At 49.4% G+C, this 23,221-nt stretch overlaps 2 protein-coding genes across 6 annotated transcripts in view; one reads left to right on the forward strand and one right to left on the reverse strand.

Annotated features, from left to right (window-relative positions):
• LOC123848764 (E3 ubiquitin-protein ligase RNF4) overlaps positions 1–23,221 on the forward strand; it is a 253,677-nt gene that overhangs the window by 218,140 nt on the left and 12,316 nt on the right. For 2 of the 4 annotated variants that reach the window (XR_010409236.1, XR_010409240.1), the window contains exon 25: positions 13–5,416. The gene's annotated coding sequence lies outside the window, so the exon portion shown is untranslated. Of the gene's footprint in view, positions 1–12; positions 5,417–23,221 lie in introns of those variants that run through there. The other 2 variants (XR_010409237.1, XR_010409238.1) reach the window with 2 other exon arrangements.
• TNIP2 (TNFAIP3 interacting protein 2) overlaps positions 6,189–23,221 on the reverse strand; it is a 33,454-nt gene continuing 16,421 nt past the window's right edge. Inside the window, exons 2-6 of one of the 2 annotated variants that reach the window (XM_045881609.3) lie at positions 11,292–11,579; positions 9,638–9,727; positions 8,926–9,192; positions 8,724–8,843; positions 6,189–6,938 (exon numbers count right to left, since the gene is read on the reverse strand). In XM_045881609.3, coding sequence (XP_045737565.1) covers positions 6,684–6,938; positions 8,724–8,843; positions 8,926–9,192; positions 9,638–9,727; positions 11,292–11,579 — 1,020 coding nt within the window. In that variant the 3' untranslated portion in view covers positions 6,189–6,683. The remainder of the gene's footprint in view (positions 6,939–8,723; positions 8,844–8,925; positions 9,193–9,637; positions 9,728–11,291; positions 11,580–23,221) is intronic. The other variant, XM_045881610.3, reaches the window with a different exon arrangement.

A 23,221-nucleotide genomic window follows, 5' to 3' on the forward strand; every position in this document is an offset into this window, starting at 1 on the left:
TCGTCTTCACAGCGACAGGCGAAATCGTCTGTCCTGGACCCACTATTAAAACGTAAGCATAAGCACCGAGGGGTGGGAGGCGAGGCGCACGAAGACCTCCCATGCGGTTCCGAACTGTTAAGAACTCACGCTTGAAACCAACCATGTGCCACCGGGAGCCTGCCGTACCCGGGAGCCCTCCAGATGCTCTTCCGTGGGGAGGACGAGGTAGGTTAAGAGGAAGAGTCCGAAACGTGCGCCGGTGGCCCCCGTGAAGGATGAACTGCCACGGAGACTGTCCCCCTGCCACACACAACTGTAAAACCGGGGAAGGTGTTTAAACAATGCTTTTGGCTGTTGGAAGAGACACAGCACATGGCAGTGTTTTCTGAGCGAAGGGGAGGAAACCAGGTAAGCCTCTTGGCGCCCCAGCTTCCAGCGTGGAGGCAGTTTCCAGGCCCAGCACGGGCTGGGGGCTGCAGAGCCCAGAGCCCAGCAGGCCTGCTGAGTAGAGCAAGCAGAGATTGGCATTTGGAGAGGTCAAGGTGGCTCGAATTTGTGGGGCAGGGTTCCAGACAGGAGGGGCTGCACATAAGGGGCTGTGGGGGTCTGCAGAGTCCCCTACAATCTACTGATGTTGCAGGTGTGGCATGAACTTCCAGGAGCCCAAGGGAAAATCACCAGAAAGCAGAACGGCTGGAGTAGTGTTTGCACCAGCCACAGTGGAGAACCTTCTAATACACGCTGCAGACACCAGCGTAGAGTCCTCAGAAAGCTGTGACCTTAGCAGGGGGGTTAAATTAGCTCTAGAGTAAAATCTAAAAAGCAAGCCTCAGGAGGATCACACTGATCCTAAGTATCTTAACTGCCTGCTAGGACAAAGTCCAACGTTCTTTAAAAGAATACAAAAATATCCCACACTAAACAAAATTCACAATGTTGGAATCCAAGCAGAAATTACCAGGCCATGCCAAGAGGAAGGAAAATATAAACCGTAATCAGGAGAAATACTAAACAAACAATAGACCCCAAAATGACAGTTGGTGAATTTGCAGACAGGGACCTTAAAATGGCTAATGTAAGTCTTAAAAATATGCTCAAGATGTAAGAGAAATCATGAACAAGATGAAGGACGAAATGAAAGATCCAAAAAAGACCTAAGTGAAGTTCTAAAGAAAAAATACATCATCCGAAATGGAAAAATACCCTGGATAGAATTAACAGCAGATCTGAAACCTCTGAGGAAACACCACGAACTTGATGGCATCAGAACAGAAACTACCAGAAAGAAGCACTGAGAGAAGAGAGAATGGAAAATGGTAACCTGTGGGACGGTATCAAGCAGTTCAACATACATGCAACTGGAGTCCTGCGGAAGTGGGGCACAAAAAAATATATAAAATGAGCTTGTCACAAGCTTGCTGGGATATGGATGAGGCTGTGTTGAGCCTGTAGATCAATTTGGGACGAAGTGACAGCTTGAGACTAGAGTTCCCAGTTTGCAGATGTGATTTCTCTTCATTTACATGTTCTTGAATTTCAGCAGTTATTTTGTAGCTTTTATTGTAGAGATTCTGCATGCTTCTGATAAATGTTTTCTAAGCATTTTAGGTTTTTGACATCGTAAACAGGGTTATGCTTTAGTTTCCTGGAGCTCTCATAACAAAGTACCATAAACTGGGTGGCTTCTCACAACAGAAATTTATTCTCTCACAGTCCTGGAGGATATAACGCAAAATCCCTGGGAGGATATATGCCCCAAAACACGGGTATCCACAAGATTGGTTCCTTCTAGAGGTGAAGAACCATCTGTTCCATGCCTCCCTCCTGGCTCCTCGTAGCAGTCCTTGGCTTATAGAGGTGTCCCTCCAGTCTCTCTTCCTGTCTTCACATGGCCTCTTCCCTGTGTCTGTGTGTCTCTGTTTTTTTTAAGATTTTATTTTTAAGTAATTACACCCCAACGTGGGGCTCAAACTCACAACCCCAAGATCAAGAGCTGCCTGCTCCACCAACTGAGCCAGCCGGCACCCCATGTCTCTTAAAAGAGGACGCCAGTCATATTGGGTAGGGCCCACCCTCATCCAGCACAACATTATCTCATATGAATCTGCAAAGACCATATTTCCAAGTTAAGGTCACATTCACAGGTTCTAGGGGTTAGGACTTAACATCTTTTGGGGAAACAGGTTTTGTTTTTTTTTTTAATTTATTTGAGAGAGAGAATGAGATAGAGAGAGAGAGCATGAGAGGGGGGAGGGTCAGAGGGAGAAGCAGACCCCCCGCCGAGCAGGGAGCCCGATGTGGGACTCGATCCCGGGACTCCAGGATCATGACCTGAGCCGAAGGCAGTTGCTTAACCAACTGAGCCACCCAGGCGCCCCTGGGGAAACAGGTTTTTAAATTCATTTCTCCAGTTGTTGCAAATATATATAGCATATGGTCGATTTTTCATATATTGAACTTTGTACCTTGAGATTGTCAAAATGATTTACAAATTTTCAACTTCAAGATCACCTAGGATTTTTTACATGTATAATCACGTCATCTGCAAATAAGGACAATTTCTTCTAATTTTTCTGTTCTTTATTCCTTTTATTAGCTTACTGCACTAGGTAGACCCTCCGGTACAATGTGGAATTGCAGTGGTAAGAGTGAGTGCCCTTGCCTTGATGTAAACCTGAGCAGGCACAGACAGCATTCAGTATTTGTCACCAGGTAGAATGTTAGGTGTAGGGTTTCGGACATATATCTTTATCAGATTGAGGAAATGCCTTCTATTCCTAGTTTGCTGAGTGTGTTTTCATGAGTGGACATTAAATTTTGTTACATACTTTTTCTGCTTCTATTGAGATGATCATGTTTTTTCTGTTATTCTAGTGAATTACATTAGTGGTTTTTTTTTTTTTCTTAAAGATTTTATTTATTTGACAGCACAAGCAGGGGGAGGGGCAGAGGGAGAAGCAGACTCCCCACTGAGCAGAGAGCCCAACATGGGGCTAGATTGCAGGACCCGAGGATAATGACCTGAGCCGAAGGCAGACGCTTAACCGACTGAGCCACCCAGCGCCCTAGTGCTTTTTTTTTTAATAGTCAATCTGTATCTCTAATTAAAATTCTACTTGTAAATTCTACTTGTCTATGACTTATTATCCTTTTTATATCTAATTGAATTTGTTTATATTTTGTTTAGGATGTTTGCATCTGTGTTCATGAGAGAGATTTGTCATTTTCTTGTTTTTCTCAGGTTTTGGTGTCATAAAAATGAGTTGGGGAACATTCCTTCTATTTGCTGAGTGTATGTAAGATTGGTATATCTTTCTCAGATGTTTGGAAGAATTCACCAGTGAAGTCATCTGGGCCTATAATTTTCTTTGTGAAAATACTCTTAATTACAGATTGTTTACTTAATGGCTACAGAGCTACTCAGGTTTTCTCTTTCTTCTTGTATCTGTTTTGGTTAAGTTGTATTTTTCAAGGATTTTATCCGTTTCATCTGTCAGATTTATTAGCTTAAAGTGTTCATAGTAGTCCTCTTAGAGATCCATAGTGATGTCCCCCTTTTCATTCCTGCTTATCAGCAATTTGTCCCCTGTCTTTTCCTCATGAGTCTTGTTACTGGTTTGTTGGTGGTGGTGCCATTTGAAAGAACTCTTGGCTTTGTTGATTTTTCTGTTTTCTATCTCATTGATTTCTGCTCTTATATTCTGTCCTTTCCTTTGAGTTTAATATGCAGTTCTTCTCCTAGCTCTTGAGATGGGCACTCAGATCACTGAATTTTAACCTCATTTTCACTCAGTTCAAAGTATTTTCTCATTTCCATTGTGTTTTTTCCTTTGCCCACAGACCACTTAGAAGTGTGTTGAGAATTTGGATTTATCTGTTACTGAGTTGTGGTTTAATCTCACCACGGTCAGAGAACATAAGTTCAGTGATTCGGTTCTTTGGAATATGTTGTGACTTGATTTATGCCCCACAGATTTGTCTCTGTTGGTAAGTGTTCCACGTAGAGCTGAGAAGAATTCTAGTTGGCTTTTGTTGGGTGTAATGTTTGCCATATGCAAAGGAGGCCAAATTGGTTAAGTATTTTGGTTAAATCTTTAGTATCCCTGCTCTTCTCTGAGAGGTGTGTTAAAATCTTCAGCTATGATTGTGCATTTATCCAGGTCTCCTTTTCATTTATATATTTTGAAACCATGTCATTCATGGCTTCATCCACTCCCTCATTATCTTGGCCAGTGTTGACAGGGTGTGTCTTTTTCTATCCTTTTCTCTGTTTTTATATTTAAAGTATGCCTCTGCTAACGAGCACATACGTGAGAGTTTATTTTCACCCAGGCTGATAATCATGATCTTTCGGTCAGTATTTGATCCCCTTATCTTTAAGTTAATTACTGATAGAGTTGGGTTTAAGTATACCATCTTGCCATCTATTTTCTGTGTGTCTCATCTCTTCCTTATTCCTTTAGTTTTCCTAACTTGTCTTGCTTTGGATTAATAAAAACATTGTTCACTTTTTAGTTAAATATTTGTATTACTATTTTAGTGGTTACTCTAGAAATTATGCTTCCCTACTGAATTACAGTCCACCTTAAATCAATGCAAAAACTCCTGTGTAAGTTCATTAAATACTCCCCACACACACACACCTAGAAAGCTCTCGTGGCCACATGTTTGCATGTTTTAAAGCCCTCAAAAGGACTTAGTCAGTAATCCTTATCTATCCACGCCCATCTTCTTCACTCCTTTCTATATTTGTTTTTATCCAGAATCACTTCCCTTCAGCTGGAATAATTTCTATAGTACAAATTTCTTGTAGTAGAGTCTGTTGGATATAAATATCATTACCTTGTATTTATCTGAAAACACCTTCATGCTGCCTTTATTTTTCCTACATCTAATTTTTTTTTTTTCTTAAGATTTTATTTTTAAGCTTAAACTCACAACCCCGAGATCGGGAGTTGTATGCTCTACCGACTGAGCCAGCCAGGTGCCCGTCTAGTATTTTCTCTTGCATATTGCATTTGTGGTTAGTACAGTGTAAGGTCTGAGATTCTGCCCGTCTCTAAAAAAAAGTTGATTCTTGTTCCAATAGGCAGGTGATTTGTTGGTTGATTACCTGGGACTCGTATGCCTTTTTAGAGCAAGGGCTATTTCCATTTTGTCCCAGGATGTCAACTTTACTCTTGAGGCCTGGCCCTTCTAGGGTTTCAAAGGAAAACCTGAAGTGTTTACTAAGCCCTTCTAACCTTGAGGGACCCAGATTCAAAGCTGTTACCCTGTAATACTCAGCCATGGGGATGCCTGCTAAGCTCTGTTTTCCATCTGCTCTTCTCACCCCAGAATCATTGGGGTCTTGCTCGAAGCATGCACAATTTGGGGGTCAGCCAAGGATGTGAGGGTTCCCCCTTTTGTGGCTACCTTCTCTCTGGGATGTCCCCATCCTCTCTTTCCAGTGTTCAGATGTCCACAAACTCTTCCAACTCCGACTGAGGCTTTTCTGCTGTAGCCTACCCACCCCATGCCACACAGGCCGGGTCCCTTCCAGCCAGACTCCGGCAGAAAGGGGTACGCAGGGAGTCCCCGGAGGAGGCAACACCTGAACTCGGACTTGAGGAGGACTGAACCACATGGAAGGGTGAGTTCCAGGAAGAAGTACAGAATGTGCAATTAAGAACACGGGTTCAAATCCCAGCTTTGTCATTCAGCCACTGTGTGACCTTGGGCAAGTGAATTAACCCCTCTGTGCATTTTCCTCGTCTGTGTTGAGGATGATCTAACGTGTGCATCCTGGAATTGCTAGAAGGGTTAAATGAGTGACCCTGGCAAACACTTAGCACAGCGCCTCAGTCTCCCCTCCTGCCTTCTCCTTCCTGTCCCCTGCTCTACTGGCGGGCCCTCCGCAGCCACACCTTGCTCTCTCTGGCTCTGCTGTGCTCTCAGCAGGCACCTGCTTCCTCTCCTTGTTTCCAGCCCCAACTTCACATCCTGGGCTGGGGCTGAAATTGCCCAAAGGCAAAGCTGGGTGGGCGCCAGGTCACATGGTCCCCCCGACAGGCAGGCCTGGCTGGACTCCAGCCAGTCCATCTCGGTCCCTTGGCGCGTGGCAGACAAGGGAGTATTTCTCCTCACTGGCTGGTCTAAGTCCGGCCCGACTGGAAATACTACCGGTTCCTGCACCCAAGCCCCCAGGATGCATTCCCAGAGCGGTCACCAGAATAAGTACATTTATTATGAAAATAGTGCACGCGAAATGTCTCTTGACTTTCAGATACGTGCCAAAGGCTACTGCGGTACATTTCAGTGCAGACACACGGCTCTGCGGTGGCGGAGGCCGGCCCCCAGGTGCTGCCAGAGCGCTCAGTTCTGCAGACCTCCTGGTCCTTACTCAACAGAACAAGGCAGGCCTTTCACCCTGGGGCCCACACGTGTGGGTCCCCACAGGCAGCCTGCTTTTTCTAGCAGCTGCGGCACGCCCGGGGTCGGGGGGCTATTGGCCTGGATCCCTGCACCCGGTTGCTCCCAGCCTCTCAGCCTGGCAGCTGGGGGGCCACACTCCCTCCCAGGAGCAGATGCCCCACGGGAGGTTCCCTCTGACCTGGTCTGTTCCATCGCCCAAGGAGGACCAAGGTGAAGGATCCGAAGCCCCCTCAGCCTGTTCTGGGCCCCAGACCTCGAGGACACTCTCCCTCTCCCGGCCACGGGGCTCACTGGCAGCACTCAGCCACATGCCTGAAGAGCTCCTCGCCTTGCTCGTCACCGAAGCACCGCAGGCAGTGAGGGCACTGAAGGTCCCCCTGCCCTCTCCGGGTCGCTCTGCCCTCGGCGGGGGAGTCCAGCCCCTGAGATCCAGTCCCCGCCCTCCGGCCACTGGGTGCCACGAGCTCCAAAGCATCCGTCTCTAAGTACTTGGAGGTTCTGTTTCCCATGTGAATCCGGCAGGAGCCTGGCTCGCGGCGGTCCTGGAAAAAAGGCCAAGGTCAGTTTACGTGGGCTGCCCTGGAGACCACAAAATCACTTGAGAGATTTCTTCTATCCTTGAGTGAGACTCACCCCCCTCACCCTGCTTCCTGGAGTAGCCCAGAGCCCAAACGCGGCAGTGCTCCATACAGAAGCGAAGCGGGCACACAGACACCGCTGCGTGTGCTCGGGGAGGGACAGGGTCGAGCGGGGCGCACCCCCACCCCTGGGCAGAAAGGCCTGAGCGGCCCCTCGGCCCTAGAGACCTGCCCGGACACCTCAGTGGAGGGGGGCTGGCAAAGCTCAGGGCGGAGAGCCGGGCAACCTGTGCCTCGGCCCCGTTCTGCACCGTCTCTGCGAGGCCCAGGGTCCGGGGCACTTGGGAGCCCCCCGAGGCAGCAGGGGTCCCCCAGACAGCGGTCGTGTGTGAGCCGTGGCCTGCCACGCTCCTCACTACTGCTCAGGAACTTCGGCTCACTGGCCACACCTTCAGCACCCTGCCCCAGGGCCATCCAGGCACTGGGCACCAGAGCGAGTGCTGCCCACCGCTCGAGGGGCCGCAGGCGGCGGCGGCGGCGGATACAGAGGCTCAGGCTCCAGCAGACCTGGAGCCGGTTCTGGTCACTCCTCTTGGCCCTGAGTCGTGGAGAGGCTGCGGAGGACCACATCCTGAACGGCCTTTCAACCCAAGAGCACATGCTTCCCCGAGAAAACCCACAGGCCAAGCCCCATCGCGGCAAGACCACACGCAGCTAGCTGTGCCGGAGGACGCCCTGTCCCCGCCGGCCACGTGGGAGGGTCCTGAGCCAAAGCCTGTAGTCCCAGGGCCTGAAGAGAAGCAGGAACTCCTGATGGAGGCCGAGAAGGCTGCCGGAGCTGGTGAGGCCCTCTGGCATCTCCCCGTTGGCCTGCAGACTCGCGGGGGGCAGACCCCAGCCACGGTCCCCACCCACTTCCCCACAATGCTCCGTCCAGGCCCACGGCCACGGACTCAGTCTGAGAGTGTGTCCCCCATGACTCCCTGCACCCCTCCCGCAGCGGGGAACGCACAAGCCACCGACAACCGCAGCGGCCACACCACAGGGCAGCGCGGGCAGCTCCCCCGGCCCAGGAGCCAACCCGAAGGGGCAGCTCCGAGGTCCACTCAGCGTCCCTGCTCCGCCCGGTACGTCGAGCCCCACTACTGCCCAGGCTCTGTCCGAACGGAAGTTCTTTGAGGGGCCCAGGGTTCCCTGCAGGGCCAGAGGTGTGCTGGGTACTTGCTGAGGGGCTAAAGAAACTAAGCTTTCCTGGGGTGTCCGCAGGGCAGAGAGGGGAAGAGGCAGGTGGGTGCCAGGGGTCCCGCAGTGAGAGACTTTGTCAATTCTGACACCTGCCAGGCCTCCCCAGGGGGGTGGAGGGCCCACTGGCCCATAAGGCACATCTCCCCACACACGGACCATGAGTTGGGGGACGTCACTGAACACCTGGGGCCTCGGTGTCCAGGTCTGCGGAATGGGGTAACCAGGGTCCCCGCCTCACAGCAAGGAGGCGACGTGTAGGCAGGAAGGCCTGGTAGGGGGCCTGGAGCCCAGGACGGGCCCCGTGGACAGCCACCTCCTCTGTCACACCACTGCGACAGACGGCTCCCGCCACCGTGCCCCGGGCGCCAGGCAAGGCGGCTCTGACCCAAGCGGGCCAACGGGCTTGGGCCGTGACAAGTGTCTCGGGCCGACACTCAAAATTCAGGAAAAGAAAAACGAGAGAAACGCTGAGCCTAAACGAGGAGCAAAGCCCTGGGACCCTACCTGTGTCCAGGACGCCTGTTGCCGCAAGGAAGCCACCTCTTCCTCGAGCTCCTGAATCCTGCTCTGGGCCCGTTCTCGGTCTGCCCTTTCTGAGGTGAAATCATCCTTGTAAGCGAGAATCTGAAAGGAGGCGAGACGCTCGGCTGTCACTCGGGAAGGAGGCAGACTCCCCGCCACGGCCGCCCGGAGCCCCAAGCGCCACCTGCTGCTCCAGCATCTGCACCCGCTCCAGCGCCGCGTCGTGGGCCCCCCTCACGGCCGCCAGCTCCCGCCTCACGGCCGCACACACGCCTATCTTCTCCTCCAGCTGCCGGTTGAGCCTGGAAATCTCCTTCCTCATCAGCTCGGGGCAGGAGGACCTCTCAGGCTCAGGGGGGGCCTGCAGCCCCTGCAGCTGCGCGTGGAGCCCCCTCACATACTCGTCCCTGCTGGCGTCGTAACGCTGCCACTTGGCATTGAGGTCTTCCACCTGAGGGGACGCAGCCACAGAGCTCTGGGTGACGGTGGCCGAGGCCAGGAAGCTCTCTGTTAGCAGCAATCAGCTGCGGAGTCCTTGCCCGTCACTGCCGTTGCCTCACCCTGCTCTGTCCAGAGGGGACACTGAGACTGCCAGATGCACCCGAGGCGCCGTGAGGACATCCACGGGCCACTGGCTTCCACCGAAGTGGACTCGGTGCCATTCTCCTGCCTTAAAAGCTGTACCTGAAACTCCTGCACCTCCTTTCTCGACCTACGAGTTGACCTGGGGGACAGAGCAGGACAGGGCGCATTCTCTGCACTCTCAGGCAGAAAGGCAGGTCTCTGGGGGCTGTGTGTGTGTCAACCCAAGTGGCCCGAGGGGGACACAAGCCCTGAGCACCACAGAGAGGGTAGGACCCTCCCCTGCCGTTGAACAAAATGGCACAGATACTCACATGAGTCACCTTCTGTCGTAACAGTCGGTTTTCTTCCCGTAACTTCTCAATAACAGCCTGTCCAGAGGCGGCCCCGCCTGTACACTCTGGCTACAGAAGGAAGGGACAGAGGGAAGACGCCGTGTCGCTGAACATGACACACGCAGCAAGAAGGGAGGAAGAAGCTAGACCTGCAGACTGAGGCCACCGATGGCGCTCATCCAGCAAAGCGTCCCCTGGCAGGCGTGCATGCAGGAGGGAAGCAAAGCAGAGACTCGAAAGGCTGGAGGGGAGGGGGGAGGGGTTTGCTCTGGCCCCGCCCAGGCCGCCGCCATGGAGTTGCATCCAGTCGTGCATCTGGTGTCCCCCGGCCTCAGATGCTCCATCATCACGAGGAGTCGGGAGGGCAGGCAGCTCAGCCCCGTGGGGCCGCAGAGAAGGCTCCGGCCTGGGCCCCCTGGCGCAGGCCTGGCCCGGAACCCAGCTCCCCTCCTCCAAGCCCATGACAGCATCATGTCTGCAGAGTCAGGGTCGACCTCAGTGGTTCCACACGTGGCGATCTGACCCACACCGTGTTCATGCTGAGAAGCCACATCCCAAACCAACCCTAACAATGGTGGGCAGACCTAAGTGAAAAGTCTCATGAGAAGTCCATCTGAATCCGAGAACTTCAGTGCATTTAACAGAACGGGGGGCTATATGTTGGTGACATCGTTTCTGAGAATTCCCCTTGAACGATAAAGGAAGTGGGTGTCCTCACCGAGCAGGCGCCGGGAAGCCCCGGGTGACTCAGCCGAGTCCCAGGCTGAGAAGTGATGCTGCTTTAGGAGCTGCACCGACCCCACAGCGGCCCCGGGCCAACCCTCCTGCGCAGCCACTTCCAAGTCCCCATAAGGAAATGACACAGTGACTCAAAGTCGAATGAGCCCACCCGCTTCCTCCCAGACAGCCCTCGTCTTTTGGCTTCTGAAATACACGGGTGTTCTTTCTGAGGTTCCCTTTTCATGGAATCCCTCCATCGGGAACGGGTGGGTCTCAGATCGACATTCTCCCCACGCAGGCTCTCAGTGAAGAGGCTGCTAAGGAGCCAGGCGACCTGTGCCCCCCGCACCCCCCAGAACACCGCAGAGCGCGTTTCCAACATGACCATGGTGGCAGCTCCAGAGAGCCACCTGGAAAGAACCCTGCTCCCCGCCCCAGGCCGGGCGGCGCTGCTCCGCGCAGACTCGCGGAGCCACAGAAGGCCGGTACCCACTGCCCTTGTGGCGGGCTGGGGCCTGGCCCCGCACACGGGGCACGGAGAGGGGCAGTTTGCTCATCTGCCCAACGCTGAAGTGCTCGCACTTGCTCGGAGCAGGCCTGCCAGCCCGGCTCTGCCCTCTGGTGCTCAGCTGGGTGAGGCCAAGGAGGCCACAGTGCACAGGGCCGTCAGGAGGGAGGGGCTGGGGCAATGGGCTCCCCTGCTTTCCTATCGCATTCTGCATGTTCTGTCATTCTAGAAGAAACCCCTGGATGGCTGGGCTTTGCCACAACAGCTGGGTCTCGCACTGAGAACAGAAGTGGCTCTGGGCGCCCCGACCCCTGTGACGGCAGCGGGATCGTGCGGCCCCAACGCAGGGCCTCCCGCCCCAGGGAGGCCTTCACCGTCCCCGGCGCACACAGGCGCGGGGCTTACCTCCGGACTCTTCTCCCCCGCGTCCCCCTGAGCGCGCTGTCGTTCATCCAGACACTTGGCCAGATGCTGGCACATGTGGGCGGTGGCGGCCAGAGTCCTCCGCAGCTGATGGGTCTCATCAGCCAAGGAGCGGCACAGGATGTCGCTGGCAGCCCGGGCCCGTTCCTTCTCCGCCACACTCCTCCGCAGCAGTGCCACTTCCCGCTCTCGCTCGCGCTCCGGCTGGCTCATCAGCTGCTGCGTCTCCTTCTCTTTTTCTTCTAGCTGCTCAGAAAGTCTCTCAATTTCCTAAGTGGAAGATTTAAAAGCACAGTTCATTTTATTAAAAGCAGCAAGGTCAGAAACAGTTGTTCATAAAGCAAGAGAAAAAGTGGCATGGAGTGGCATGACCTCGTTCAGAGGTCAGCTTCAGAACTGTGAGTCACTGGTTTTTCAGCTTCTAATGTTCTGTCTGAAAGTTCATCTAAAATTCTGCTTTCACAAGCAAGTTCACAATTTTAGACAGTACATCATCAAATTACTAAGTGTGGCAACTCCAAAGGCTTCTTTATGGGAAGGCTAGAAATTGCAGCGGCTAGTCCCCCCAACGCCGTGCGTGTCCTAACCCCCGGGACTTGGAATAGGACTTTATTTAGAAGCAGGGTCCTTGCAGATGTAATTAGTTAAGAGGAAGCCATTCCGTATTAGAACAGGCCCTGATCCAGTGACTCCTGTGCTTAGAAGGAGGAAATGTGGACACAGACACAAGGTTGAGTGAGGAGAGGGGCCCAGGGCAGAGAGATGTGTCAGGGGCGCAGAAGCCACCAGAAGCCCCCAGAGCCTCAGAGGGAGCACGGCCCCGCCGACACCTTCAGCTCAGGCTCTGGCCTCTAGAAGTGTGGAAGATGACACCACTGCTGTTCTAAGCCCCGTTTATGGTGCTTTGTCATGGCAGCTGTAGGAAACGAATACACCCAACCCCAATCACTTCTTAAAAAAAAAAAGTCCCGGGGCGCCTGGGTGGCTCGGTCGTTAAGCATCTGCCTTTGGCTCAGGTCATGACCTCAGGGTCCTGGGATCGAGTCCCACATCAGGTTCCCTGCTCCGCGGGAAGCCTGCTTCTCCCTCTCCCACTCCCCCTGCTTGTGTTCCCTCTCTCGCTGTGTCTCTGTCAAATAAGTAAAATCTTTAAAAAAAAAAAAAAAAGTCCTTAAAATTACAATCTGCTTTATGTCTGGCCTTACTGTTGTACTTCAAAGAACGCTGCCGCACCCGCAGTGAGAGGAGGTGGGCAGGGTGAGCCAGGGCAGCCTGCAGGTGGGAACCCACCGGGAGGGCGCGCAGGGAAGGCGGGAGCTGGCCTCCACCCTGCGCGGCTCACAGCCCCTACCCCCACCCATGCGTGTGAGGAGGGACAGCAGAAGGAGACGCCAGGCCACGTTACTAAAGGACCCGTTTTGCTTTAAGCAAAAAATGTGCGCGGCTGTCACAAATTCAAACATACGGAAGGAAATGCCATGAGAACTGAAATCCCTCTTTCCCCACTGACCCTCCACCTCAAGTGCCATTTTGCAGAGGCATTTCCTCTTCACCATTTGGGCACATATCTTTCCAGAATGTGTATGAGCATCCACAGCGGCAGTCTTCATGCACAGATGGGGCCTACGACAGCGTGCTCTTCACCTTGCTCGCACGGCAGCACAGACCTGCCTCATTCCTTCTGACTGCAGCCTGGAACCCCACAGTAGATTCCAGATTTGCAGAGAACACCTCCAACCGATGGACACGGCCCATGGGAGACATGCCCCGAAGTCACACGACTGGACCATTTTCAAGACTGGTGGGGGGCGCCTGGGTGGCTCACTTGGTTAAGCGTCTGCCTTCAGCTCAGGTCATCATCCCCGGGTTCTGGGATCAAGTCCCGCATCGGGCTCCCTGCTCCGAGGGGAGCCTGCTTCTCCCTCTGCCCGCCGCTCCCCTTGCTTGTGTGCTCGCTCGCTCTCCCTCTCTCTCTGACCAATAAGTAAATAAAATCTTAGAGAAATAATTGGTGGAACTCAGGGGCCCGCCTTGGCCCCTGGGCCAACACCCGAACCCATGAGGCAAAGGCTCCCGCACCCAAACTCCCCACGCACCTGCGGTGACCTCCATCACTCTAACCAGGTGACCCAGAACACATTCTGGAAGTCTCACCCTCTCGAGTTTTAAGTGCCTTCTCTTTCTCACTTCCTTCAGCTTCACTCAAGAAGTTAAGAACAAGACCAGAAAGAAGAAAAGCCCTCGTTAGGATGGTCAGTCTGGCTCTCTTAGCAAAGGAAGAGGCTGTTCCAGACCCACGTCCCAAGACAGGCCTGAAAAGAGAGGCCAGTGGGACATGTCCAACATCAAGTGCAGGAGTGACAGGACGGGGGCAGTATGACAGAGTGTAAGACGGAAACCACCCTCGGCAAGGCACCCAGAACAGGGACAGCTGCCCGACGTGTCCGGCCGCCGCGTTCCCTCATCCCTTCGCAGGGGTCTGAGATCCAGGGGCACCTCTGCCGCCCAGCCGCTGAGGCCACTCCTTTCACTTTCCTACTTTAGGGCCGCTCCCTGACCTCACCCCTGAGTAGAGTCCAGGCCTTTCTGGGCTCAAGGAAGAGGAGGCCCCTCCCTGAAAGCTGGCCCCTCAGCATTGATACCTCCTCCCAGCAGACGGCCCTTCAGCACCAGGCGGGACCCGCAGGCCTTGGAAGGACAGGGCCTGGGGGCCGGGTCCACAAAGCCGCGGGCTGCCAGCTGGTGCCAAGTCACCTGGCCTGGATGTGGCCATGACCAGACACAGTGCAATGGGGCATTTATGCAGCTGAGAAGCAACCAGATGGCTCCTTAACATAAAATTCTATAAACAGGAAAAATAAGGCCAAATCCCAGGCTAAGCTCAGGTTCCCACTGCTGACTATTCCTGTGGCCTTGAGCCTGGAAACACAAAACTAGGCCTCTTAATTAGCCTTGAATTTGTTTTCTTTAAAAACTGAGAGCAGGGGCCCTATCCCGTGCTCTCATGTCTGGACAGGATTGCAGGAGCCTCACCCTCTGGTGTGTCCAGCCCCTGACCTGGCCTGGTTTCCCTCCGCCCACGTTAGACCTTTGGTCTTGCTTTGTTGCCGCTGGTGGAAGGAGGTGCCTGAGGGCAGTAACCTTTCTTTGCCGTGCTCGCTGATCTTAGACTTTGTTACCCTCAACGGTGGCTCAAACACGGGTACGGAGTGAACAGACGGTGCATAAAGACGTCTGCCCCGAGTGCAGTTTCCATTAAAATTTCAAAGTTACTCAAATTAGCACAACGGAGAAATGTCTCTATCCTTGTCAATATCTAATACTGAAGTCTGTTCAGGGTAAATACGTCTCTGTGTGAAACAGGTATCAACCCATATGCAAATATATGTAATACAAATACAGACGGGAGTCCTATAAATACCCATAAAGGCTGCTCTCCAGGGGACTCATAAATTTAGCAAATAACCACGATGACGGCAGGAGCAGCTCTTGCCTGCTACGCCCTCCCTCCGTACCAGCCATGCAGTTTCCACACATCCTACAAGACAGCTTCTACCATCTCTCCCATTCTACGGTTGGGCAGACTGAGGTTCTTGGGGTCAGTAGCCACTGGAGTGACTGGGTAAAGAGGCTACCACAGCATCTCCTCTAGCTTCCGCACGTCCTCTTGGGGCTGGAGGAGCTTTGGGCAAGACCTGAGTTCTAAGCATGCTTCCTCACTGGTCAACTGGAGACAGCAGGAGAAATAAGCATCCCTACAAATGGGGGGGGGGGGGGGGGCAGCATGTCCCCTGGCTCCAGGGGGCTCATGGAGCTTCCCGAGGGCATGCTTTGTCTCCACACCCCAGTCCCGGGCACCGGGCCCAGCCCCATGCAGATGCCCAGGAACTGTCTGGGAGTGAGGGCAGTACAAGGGCCAGGACCTGGGCTCTGTTCTCAGGCTGCTCACAATACAGACACGGAAAACCCACAGACACGTGGCCACCTATAGGGGTGAGGTTAGTTTTAAAGGACTCACCAGCCTTTTGTCTTAAAAACCAGCTTTCAAACATCACTTTAGAAAGAACCTAGCTCACGTGGAGGCTTGCTGGGGGGCACTACCCTACTCACCTTCAGAGCTGGGAATACAAAGTGTGAAGAATTCTGTAGTCTTGTGGATCAGCCTTAAAAATAAGAGGCACAGCCTCCCGATCCTCACCCCTCTGTTAGTACGCTCGGCTGCCCTAACCAGTCCACAACAGAAGTTCACTCTCTCACAATTCTGGAAGCCAGAAGTCCCAAATCCAGGCATCAGTAGGGCCATGCTTCTTCCAGGGCAAAAAGGAAGAATCCTCCCTTGCCTCCTCCAGCTCCTGGTGGTTGCCAGTAATCCTGGGCTTGTAGATGTACCACTCCAATCTCTGCTTCCATCTTCACATGGCCTTCTGCTAAGGACACCAATCATCAATCCACCCTAACCTAGTATGACATCGTTTTAATTCATTACATCTTGCACAGACCCAGTTTCCAAAAAAGGTCCCATTCACAGGTTCCAGATGGAAACGAATTGGGGGTGAGGGGGACACTGTCCAACCCAGTACAGTCCTCCCTTCTCTCTCCTTTCTGAGCATCACAGCCCAGCCCAGGACTGTCCCTGCGACCAGCCCCTGTGGGACTGTAAGAGATGAGAACAGACTGGAATTGTAAGGCCAGTTAACTGAGCCTTTACCCCAAGTGCCAAACACTTCAGATGGACCCTGGGAAGCAGCGGTAAGATAGCAACATGCTTCCTCCCCTCCAGAAGAGTGTGGTGGAGAGCAAGGTGAACAGACAAGGACAAGACCTAACATGGCTTGGAGGATTCTGGGACGCTGGTGGAGCAGGAAGCACCAGGAATCTATCTCCCCACCTGAGAAACAGCGGCATTGGCAGAATCCATCTAATGTCACTATTTTGGAAACCTGGAATCTACTGAAGGATTCCAACTTCCAGGGAAGGACGTGGCCAGTCAACTGAGGTTAATTTCAACCAGTTTCAGCTCTTAGCCCAGCCCCACACCCAGCCACCTGCATGTTTCTGCAGCAACTAGCACACATCTTGCAGGAGCCAGGGTGGACAAAAGAAGACCCTGTCCTCCAAACACTGGGAATCTGTGCCCTCATCACTGATTGCTCCTTCCTATCACAAAGGTGCAAACACAGAGAAGAGGCAGTCGCTTTGCTCCCCCATGGTTGCAGAGACCCTCTCCCCCAGCTGAAGTGACTTGGGACATTTAAAGGGAGGGAGCCCTTTCCCCCCCTTTCATTTTTCTCTCCCCCCGGCTTTGGGAACCAGACACTAAAGACAAGGCCATTCAGGCCTGTTTACATACATACATAAAAATACACAAAATAAAGACAAGGACATTCAGAAGCAACTACATATAGAGAAAATTAAAATTAAATCAAAATTTTGTGACATCAACAACTGAAAGGGATGGGGACAGAATTGTAAAGGAGCAGAGTTTTTTATGTTATTGAAGTTAACCTGATAATCGCTTCTTGGCCTTTTGGCTAAGATCAAGTGAAGTTAACCTGATATACATTCAACTTAGAATAGTATAACTTTAGGATGTTAAACATAATTCCCATTGTAACCACACACACACACACAAAAGCTGTAGAATAGTGCTCGCTTTGACAGCACATATACTAAAAAAAGAAAAGCTACAGAATATATACAAAGGAAATGAGAAAGTTTAAACATTTCACTACAAATATGTGAATAAACACAAAGACAGTAAAGCAGAAAATGAGGAACAAAAAGCCTATAAGACATCTATCTAACTCATCCTTATCAGTAATTACCCTAAATATTAATGGATTAAACCCTCCAATTAAAAGAATTGGGGGCGCCTGGGTGGCTCAGTCGTTAAGCGTCTGCCTTCAGCTCAGGTCATGATCCCAGGGTCCTGGGATAGAGCCCTGCATCGGGCTCCCTGCTCAGTGGGAAGCCTGCTTCTCCCTCTCCCACTCCCCTGTTTATGTTCCCTCTCTCGCTGTCTCTCTCTCTGTCAAATAAATAAAATATTTTTTAAAATAATAATAAAGGGTGCCTGGGTGGCTCAGTTGGTTAAGCGACTGCCTTCAGCTCAGGTCATGATCCTGGAGTCCCAGGATCGAGTCCCGCATCGGGCTCCCTGCTCAGCGGGGGGTCTGCTTCTCCCTCTGCCCTCTTCCCTCTCGTGCTCTCTGTCTCTCATTCTCTCTCAAATAAATAAATAAAATCTTTAAAAAATAAATAAATAAATAAATAAAATAATAATAAAATAAAATAAAAGAGATTTGGCAGAATGGATAAAACAGAAGCTCCAACTACAGGTTGTCTACAAGAGACTCACTTGAGATACAAAGACACAAACAGACTCAAAGCAAAAAAGGATGGAGAGTAGGGGTGCCTATACTAATATAAAACAAAATACTTCAATGAAAAAAGGTTACAAAAGACAAAGAACATTACACATTAAAAAAAAGGTTTAATACAGCAAGAAAATAGAACAATTATAAGCATTTGTGCACCTATTAATAGACTAGCAAAATATATGAAACAAAAACTGTCAGAACTGAAGAGAGAAATAGTTCTACAATAATGGTTAGAGACATCAATACTCTACTCTCAATAGTTATTAAACAACCAGACTTAAGAAAACAGGACTTAGCACAGTAAACCAACTAGATCTAAGAGATGTACAAACACCCACCAGCAACAGCCACATACAAGATCTTCTCAAGTACATTTGGGACATTTTCCAGACTAGACTGTATGTTAGACCACATATTAAGTCTCAGTAGATTTTTTTTTTTTTAAGATTTTATTTATTTGACAGAGCGAGAAAGAGAGCACAAGCAGGGGGAGCGCCAGGCAGAGGAAGAAGCAGGCTCCCCGCTGAGCAAGGAGCCTGATGTGGGGCTCGATCCCAGGACCCTAGACTCATGACCTGAGCCGAAGGTAGATGCTTAACTGACTGAGCCACCCAGGTGCCCCAATCAACACACTTTTAAATCAATTAATTAAAGAAGAACTCACAAGAAAATTAAGAAATACTTAGAGAAAAATAAAATGAAAACACAACACACCAAAACTTATGGGATCCAGTGAAAGCAATGTTAAGGGGGACATCTATAGCTATAAACACTTGCCTTTATAAACAAGAAAGATCTCCAGTCAACAACCTAACTTTATCACTTAAGAAACCAGAAAAACAAGAACAAACTAAACCCAAAGCTACTAGCAGAAGGGCAGAAATCATAAAGATTAGAGCAGAGGTAAGTGAAACAGAGAAAAAAAAAGAACAGAGAAAAATCAATAAAACCAAGAGTTGATTTTTCTAAAAGATCAAGAAAATTGACAAACCTTTAGCTAGACAGACTCAAGAAAAAAGACAAATTACTAAAAGCAGAAATTAAAGTGGGGAGGAGACATTACTACCAATTCTATAGAAATAAAAAGAATTAGAGTACTATGAACAATTGTACAGTAGCAAATTGGATAACCTAGATGAAATTAACAAATGCCTAGAAATACAAAACCTACTAAAACTAAATCACAGAGAAATAGAAAAACTGAACACACTTCTACCTAGTAAGGAGATTGAGTCAGTAATCAAAACTCTCCCAACAAAAAAAAGCCCTAGAACTGATAGCTTCACAGGTGAATTCTAGCAAACATGTGAAGAATACTAATCCTTCTTAAGCTTTTCCAAAAAAAAAAAAAAGGAGGGAACACTTCCCAGCTCGTCCTATGAGGCCAGCATTACCCTGATACCAAAGCCAGACAAAGACACTGTAAGAAAAGAAAATTATAGACTAACCTCCATGATGAACACAGATGCAAAAATCAACAAAACACTAGCAAACCGAATTAGGCAGCATATTAAAAGAATCCTTGGGGCGCCTGGGTGGCTCAGTCGTTAAGCATCTGCCTTCGGCTCAGGTCATGATCCCAGGGTCCTGGGATCGAGCCCCACATCAGGCTCCCTGTTCAGCGGGAAGCCTGCTTCTCCCTCTCCCACTCCCCCTGCTTGTGTTCCCTCTCTCGCTGTGTCTCTCTCTGTCAAATCAATAAATAAAATCTTAAAAAAAAAAAAAAAAGAATCCTTTTATACACCACAATCAAGTGGAATTTTTTTACTGGAACATAAAGCTATTATAAACATATAAAAATTGATCAATGGATGTTAACTAGACTTACTGTGGTGATCATTTCTCAATATATACAAACATGAAATCATTATGCAGTACACCTGAAACTAATGTTATGTTAACTACATCTGAAGAAAAAAAAAAGCAACTGACACTATAATACCAGTGTTCTGGTTTGGAAACTTAAGTTGGCTTACCTATATACTTACTGAGTTCAGTATTTCCCCACTACACATCCCTCCATCCCTTTCACAACTTGCTTCAAGAAGTGATCATCTAGGGGTGCCTGGGTGCTCAGTCGGTTAAGTGTCTGCCTTGGGCTCAGGTCATGATCCCAGGATCCTGGGATCGAGTCCCACGTCGGGCTCCCTACTCAGCAGGGAGTCTGCTTCTCCCTCTTCCCTCATTCATGCTCTCTCTCTCTCAAATAAATAAAAATCTTTTAAAAAAACCTTTTTTTAAAAAAGAAGTGATCATCTAGACATCAGTGTAATTAATCCAAAGAATGAACCAAAGACTCTCCACAGTTAACTGTAGAGGGGAGGTCACACCGAAAAATGAAAAATGGTAGGAAGGTCAGAGTCCCAGTTGGGAACCAAACTAACCTGTGAGACTAACCACAAACAGAAGGGACAATCAGTGGGGATTATCACCAATAACACTGAGTCTCTGCCCTTAGAGAGACAGCACAACAAACAATCCCACCTAGAAGCAGCATTCAAAAAGTGCCTGGGGTGTATGGGAGGTTTATTTACTAATCTCAGAACGTGCACTGGAGGGCAGGGATCTTTAGTAGCCTTGTCCAAGAAGAAAAAAGCTAGTGGGCACCATTTCTCTTCCCCTCCCTGCCAACCTAGATACCCAGACATCTGTGGGAACCAGCATGAACACTCACTATCTAGCTCGCTAACACCATGCCCATTCCCCTGCCCCCACATTCTCCTGCGGATCCATCCCATCCAACCTGTCCCACTCAGCAGGAGTCCCTCCAAGGTGCCTGACGTCTCACTCAGCAAGAAGCCCTGACAGTGGCCAACACCAAAGTGACTCCTACCCTGGGAGAAAGGAAGACAACCACAGACACCAGTTCGACTGCAACCCCAACAGTAGGCTGGGCGCAGACAACTGATCTGATGGCCAGCCCATCCATGAACAAAACCCTCACACGGAGCAGCATGAAGAAAGAGTCCTGTAGTTCAGGGAGACTGCAACCCTAATAGACTGGGGGCAGTATCTGGTCTGACTGCAGGTTGTGCCCACCCATAAAAGCCTCACAGGGGACAACAGGGAAAGCACCCTGCAGTTCAGTGCAACCACAGTTCTGGCAAACAGGTTGAGGGCAAGCATCTGGTCTGAACCAAGGAGAAGCCCAAGGCAGCCCCAGACTGGCCCTTTAACACAAAGAGACTAAACCCCACCCACACAGGCAAAGGGGACCACTGCAGCCAACTGGAAGGCAAACGCAGCTCAGGCACAACGTCAGGGGACACACAACACACAGAGAAGACAGCCCTGAAGCACCACCTGGTGAACAGGGGACACTGCAGGGCACTAGAGGACCTCTTCCGAAGGCCACTACTTTCAAGATCAGGAGACATAACTGAACTTCCTAACACATAGAAACAAACTCAGAGAATTAGACAAAATGAGGAGACAGAGGAGTATGCCCCAGATGAAAGAACAGGACAAAATCACAGCAAGAGACCAAGTGAAACAGGGTAAGCAATACACCTGATTGAGAATTCAAAATAATGGTCATAAAGATACTCACTGGGCTTGAGAACAGGGTAGAGGACCTCAGTGAGATCTTCAACAAGGAGACAGAGAATATAAAAAAAATAATAATAATCAAAAATAAAGACTTCTCAATCACTGAAATAAAAAATATACTAGAAGGAATCCACAGCAAATTAGAGGAGGCAAAAGAATGGATCACTGAGCTGGAAGACAGAGTAATGGAATGCAACCAAGCTGAATAGCAAAAAAACATAAAAAATGATAATAGATTAAGGGAACTCAGCAACATCAAGTATAATAACATTTGCATTATAAGGATCCCAGAAAGAGAAGAGAGAGAAAAGAGGGCAGAGAATTTACTTGAAGACTTAATAGTTAAAAACTTCCTAAATCTGGGAAGGAAAAGAAACTCAGATCCAGGATACACAGAGAGCCCCCAACAAAATCAACCCAAGGAGGTCTACACCAAGACACATAATAATTAAAATGGCAAAAAGTAGTGACAAAGAATTTTAAAAGCAGGAAGAGAAAAGACAATAGTTACATACAAGGAAAACCCCAAAAGGCTGTCAGCTGATTTTTCAGCAGAAACTGCAGGCCGGACGGAAGTGGCATGACATATTCAAAGTGCTGAAAGGAAAAAACCTACAGCAAAGAATAATCTACCCAGCAAGGTTATCATTCAAAATAGGAGAGATAAAGAGTTTCCCAGACAAACAAAAGCTAAAGGAACTCATCATCGCTAAGCCAGCCTTACAAAAACGTTAAAGGGAATTCTCTGAGTGGAAAGTAAAGGCCATAATCAGGAGTAAGCAAATTAGGAAAGAAAAAATTTTCACAGATAAATACAAACATAAAGTAATAAACAGATTAATTACCTGTAAAACCAGTACAGAGTTTAAGCACAAAAGCAGCGGGGCGCCTGGGTGGCTCAGATGGTTAAGCGTCTGCCTTCAGCTCAGGTCATGATCCCAGAGTCCTGGGATCGAGTCCCACATCGGGCTCCCTGCTAGGCGGGGAGCCTGCTTCTCCCTCTGCCTCTGCCTCTCTCTCTCTCTCTCTGACTCTCATGAATAAATAAATAAAACATTTAAAAAAAAAAAAAGCACAAAAGCAGCAAAATCAATGATATCTATAAAAATCAGTCAAGGGATTCACAAAATAAAAAGAATGTAAAGTATGATATCATATACATAAAACATGGGGATGGGAGGAGTAAAAACTTAGTGCTTTGAAAATAGATTCAAACTTAAGCAACCATCATCCTAATACAGACTACTATATGCTTAAGAGGTTATATATAAACTTAATGGTAACCACAAATCAAAAACCTATAATAGATAAGCAAAATATAAAGAGAAAAGAATCCAAGCATATCACTAAAGAAAGCCATCAAATGATAAGGAGGCAAGAGAAGAGAGAACTACAAAAACAACCATAAAACAAATTAACAAAACAGCAATAAGCACATGTCTATCAACAATTATTCTGAATGTAAATGTACTAAATGGTCCAATCAAAAAACAAAGAGTGATGGAATGGATAAAAAAGCAAGACCCATCTATATGCTGCCTACAAGAGACCCATTTGAGACATAAAAAAAATATAGATTAAAAGTGAAGAGATGGAAAAGTGAAGGGATCATATAAATAAAAGCAAAAAGAAAACTGGGGTACCAATACTTATATCAGACAAAACAGACATTAAAACAAAGACAATAACAAGAGACAAAGAGGGGCACCTGAGTGGCTCAGTTGGTTAAGCAACTGCCTTCAGCTCAGGTCATGATCCCAGGGTCCTGGGATCGAGCCCCTCATTGGGCTCCTTGCTCAGCAGGGAGTCTGCTTCTCCCTCTGCCCCCCACTCATGCTTGCTCGCTTTCTCTCTCTCTCAAATAAAATCTTTTAAAAAATTAAGTTAAAAAAAAATGAGAGACAGACACTACATAATCATAAAGGGAACACTCCAACAAGATATAACAATTGTAAATATTTATATACCCAGCATGGGAGCACT

This window comes from Mirounga angustirostris, unplaced genomic scaffold, assembly GCF_029215605.1.
Source record: "Mirounga angustirostris isolate CCGP_5_RB_7025 unplaced genomic scaffold, mMirAng1.0.hap1 SCAF_2, whole genome shotgun sequence".
Taxonomy (NCBI): Eukaryota; Metazoa; Chordata; class Mammalia; order Carnivora; family Phocidae; genus Mirounga; species Mirounga angustirostris.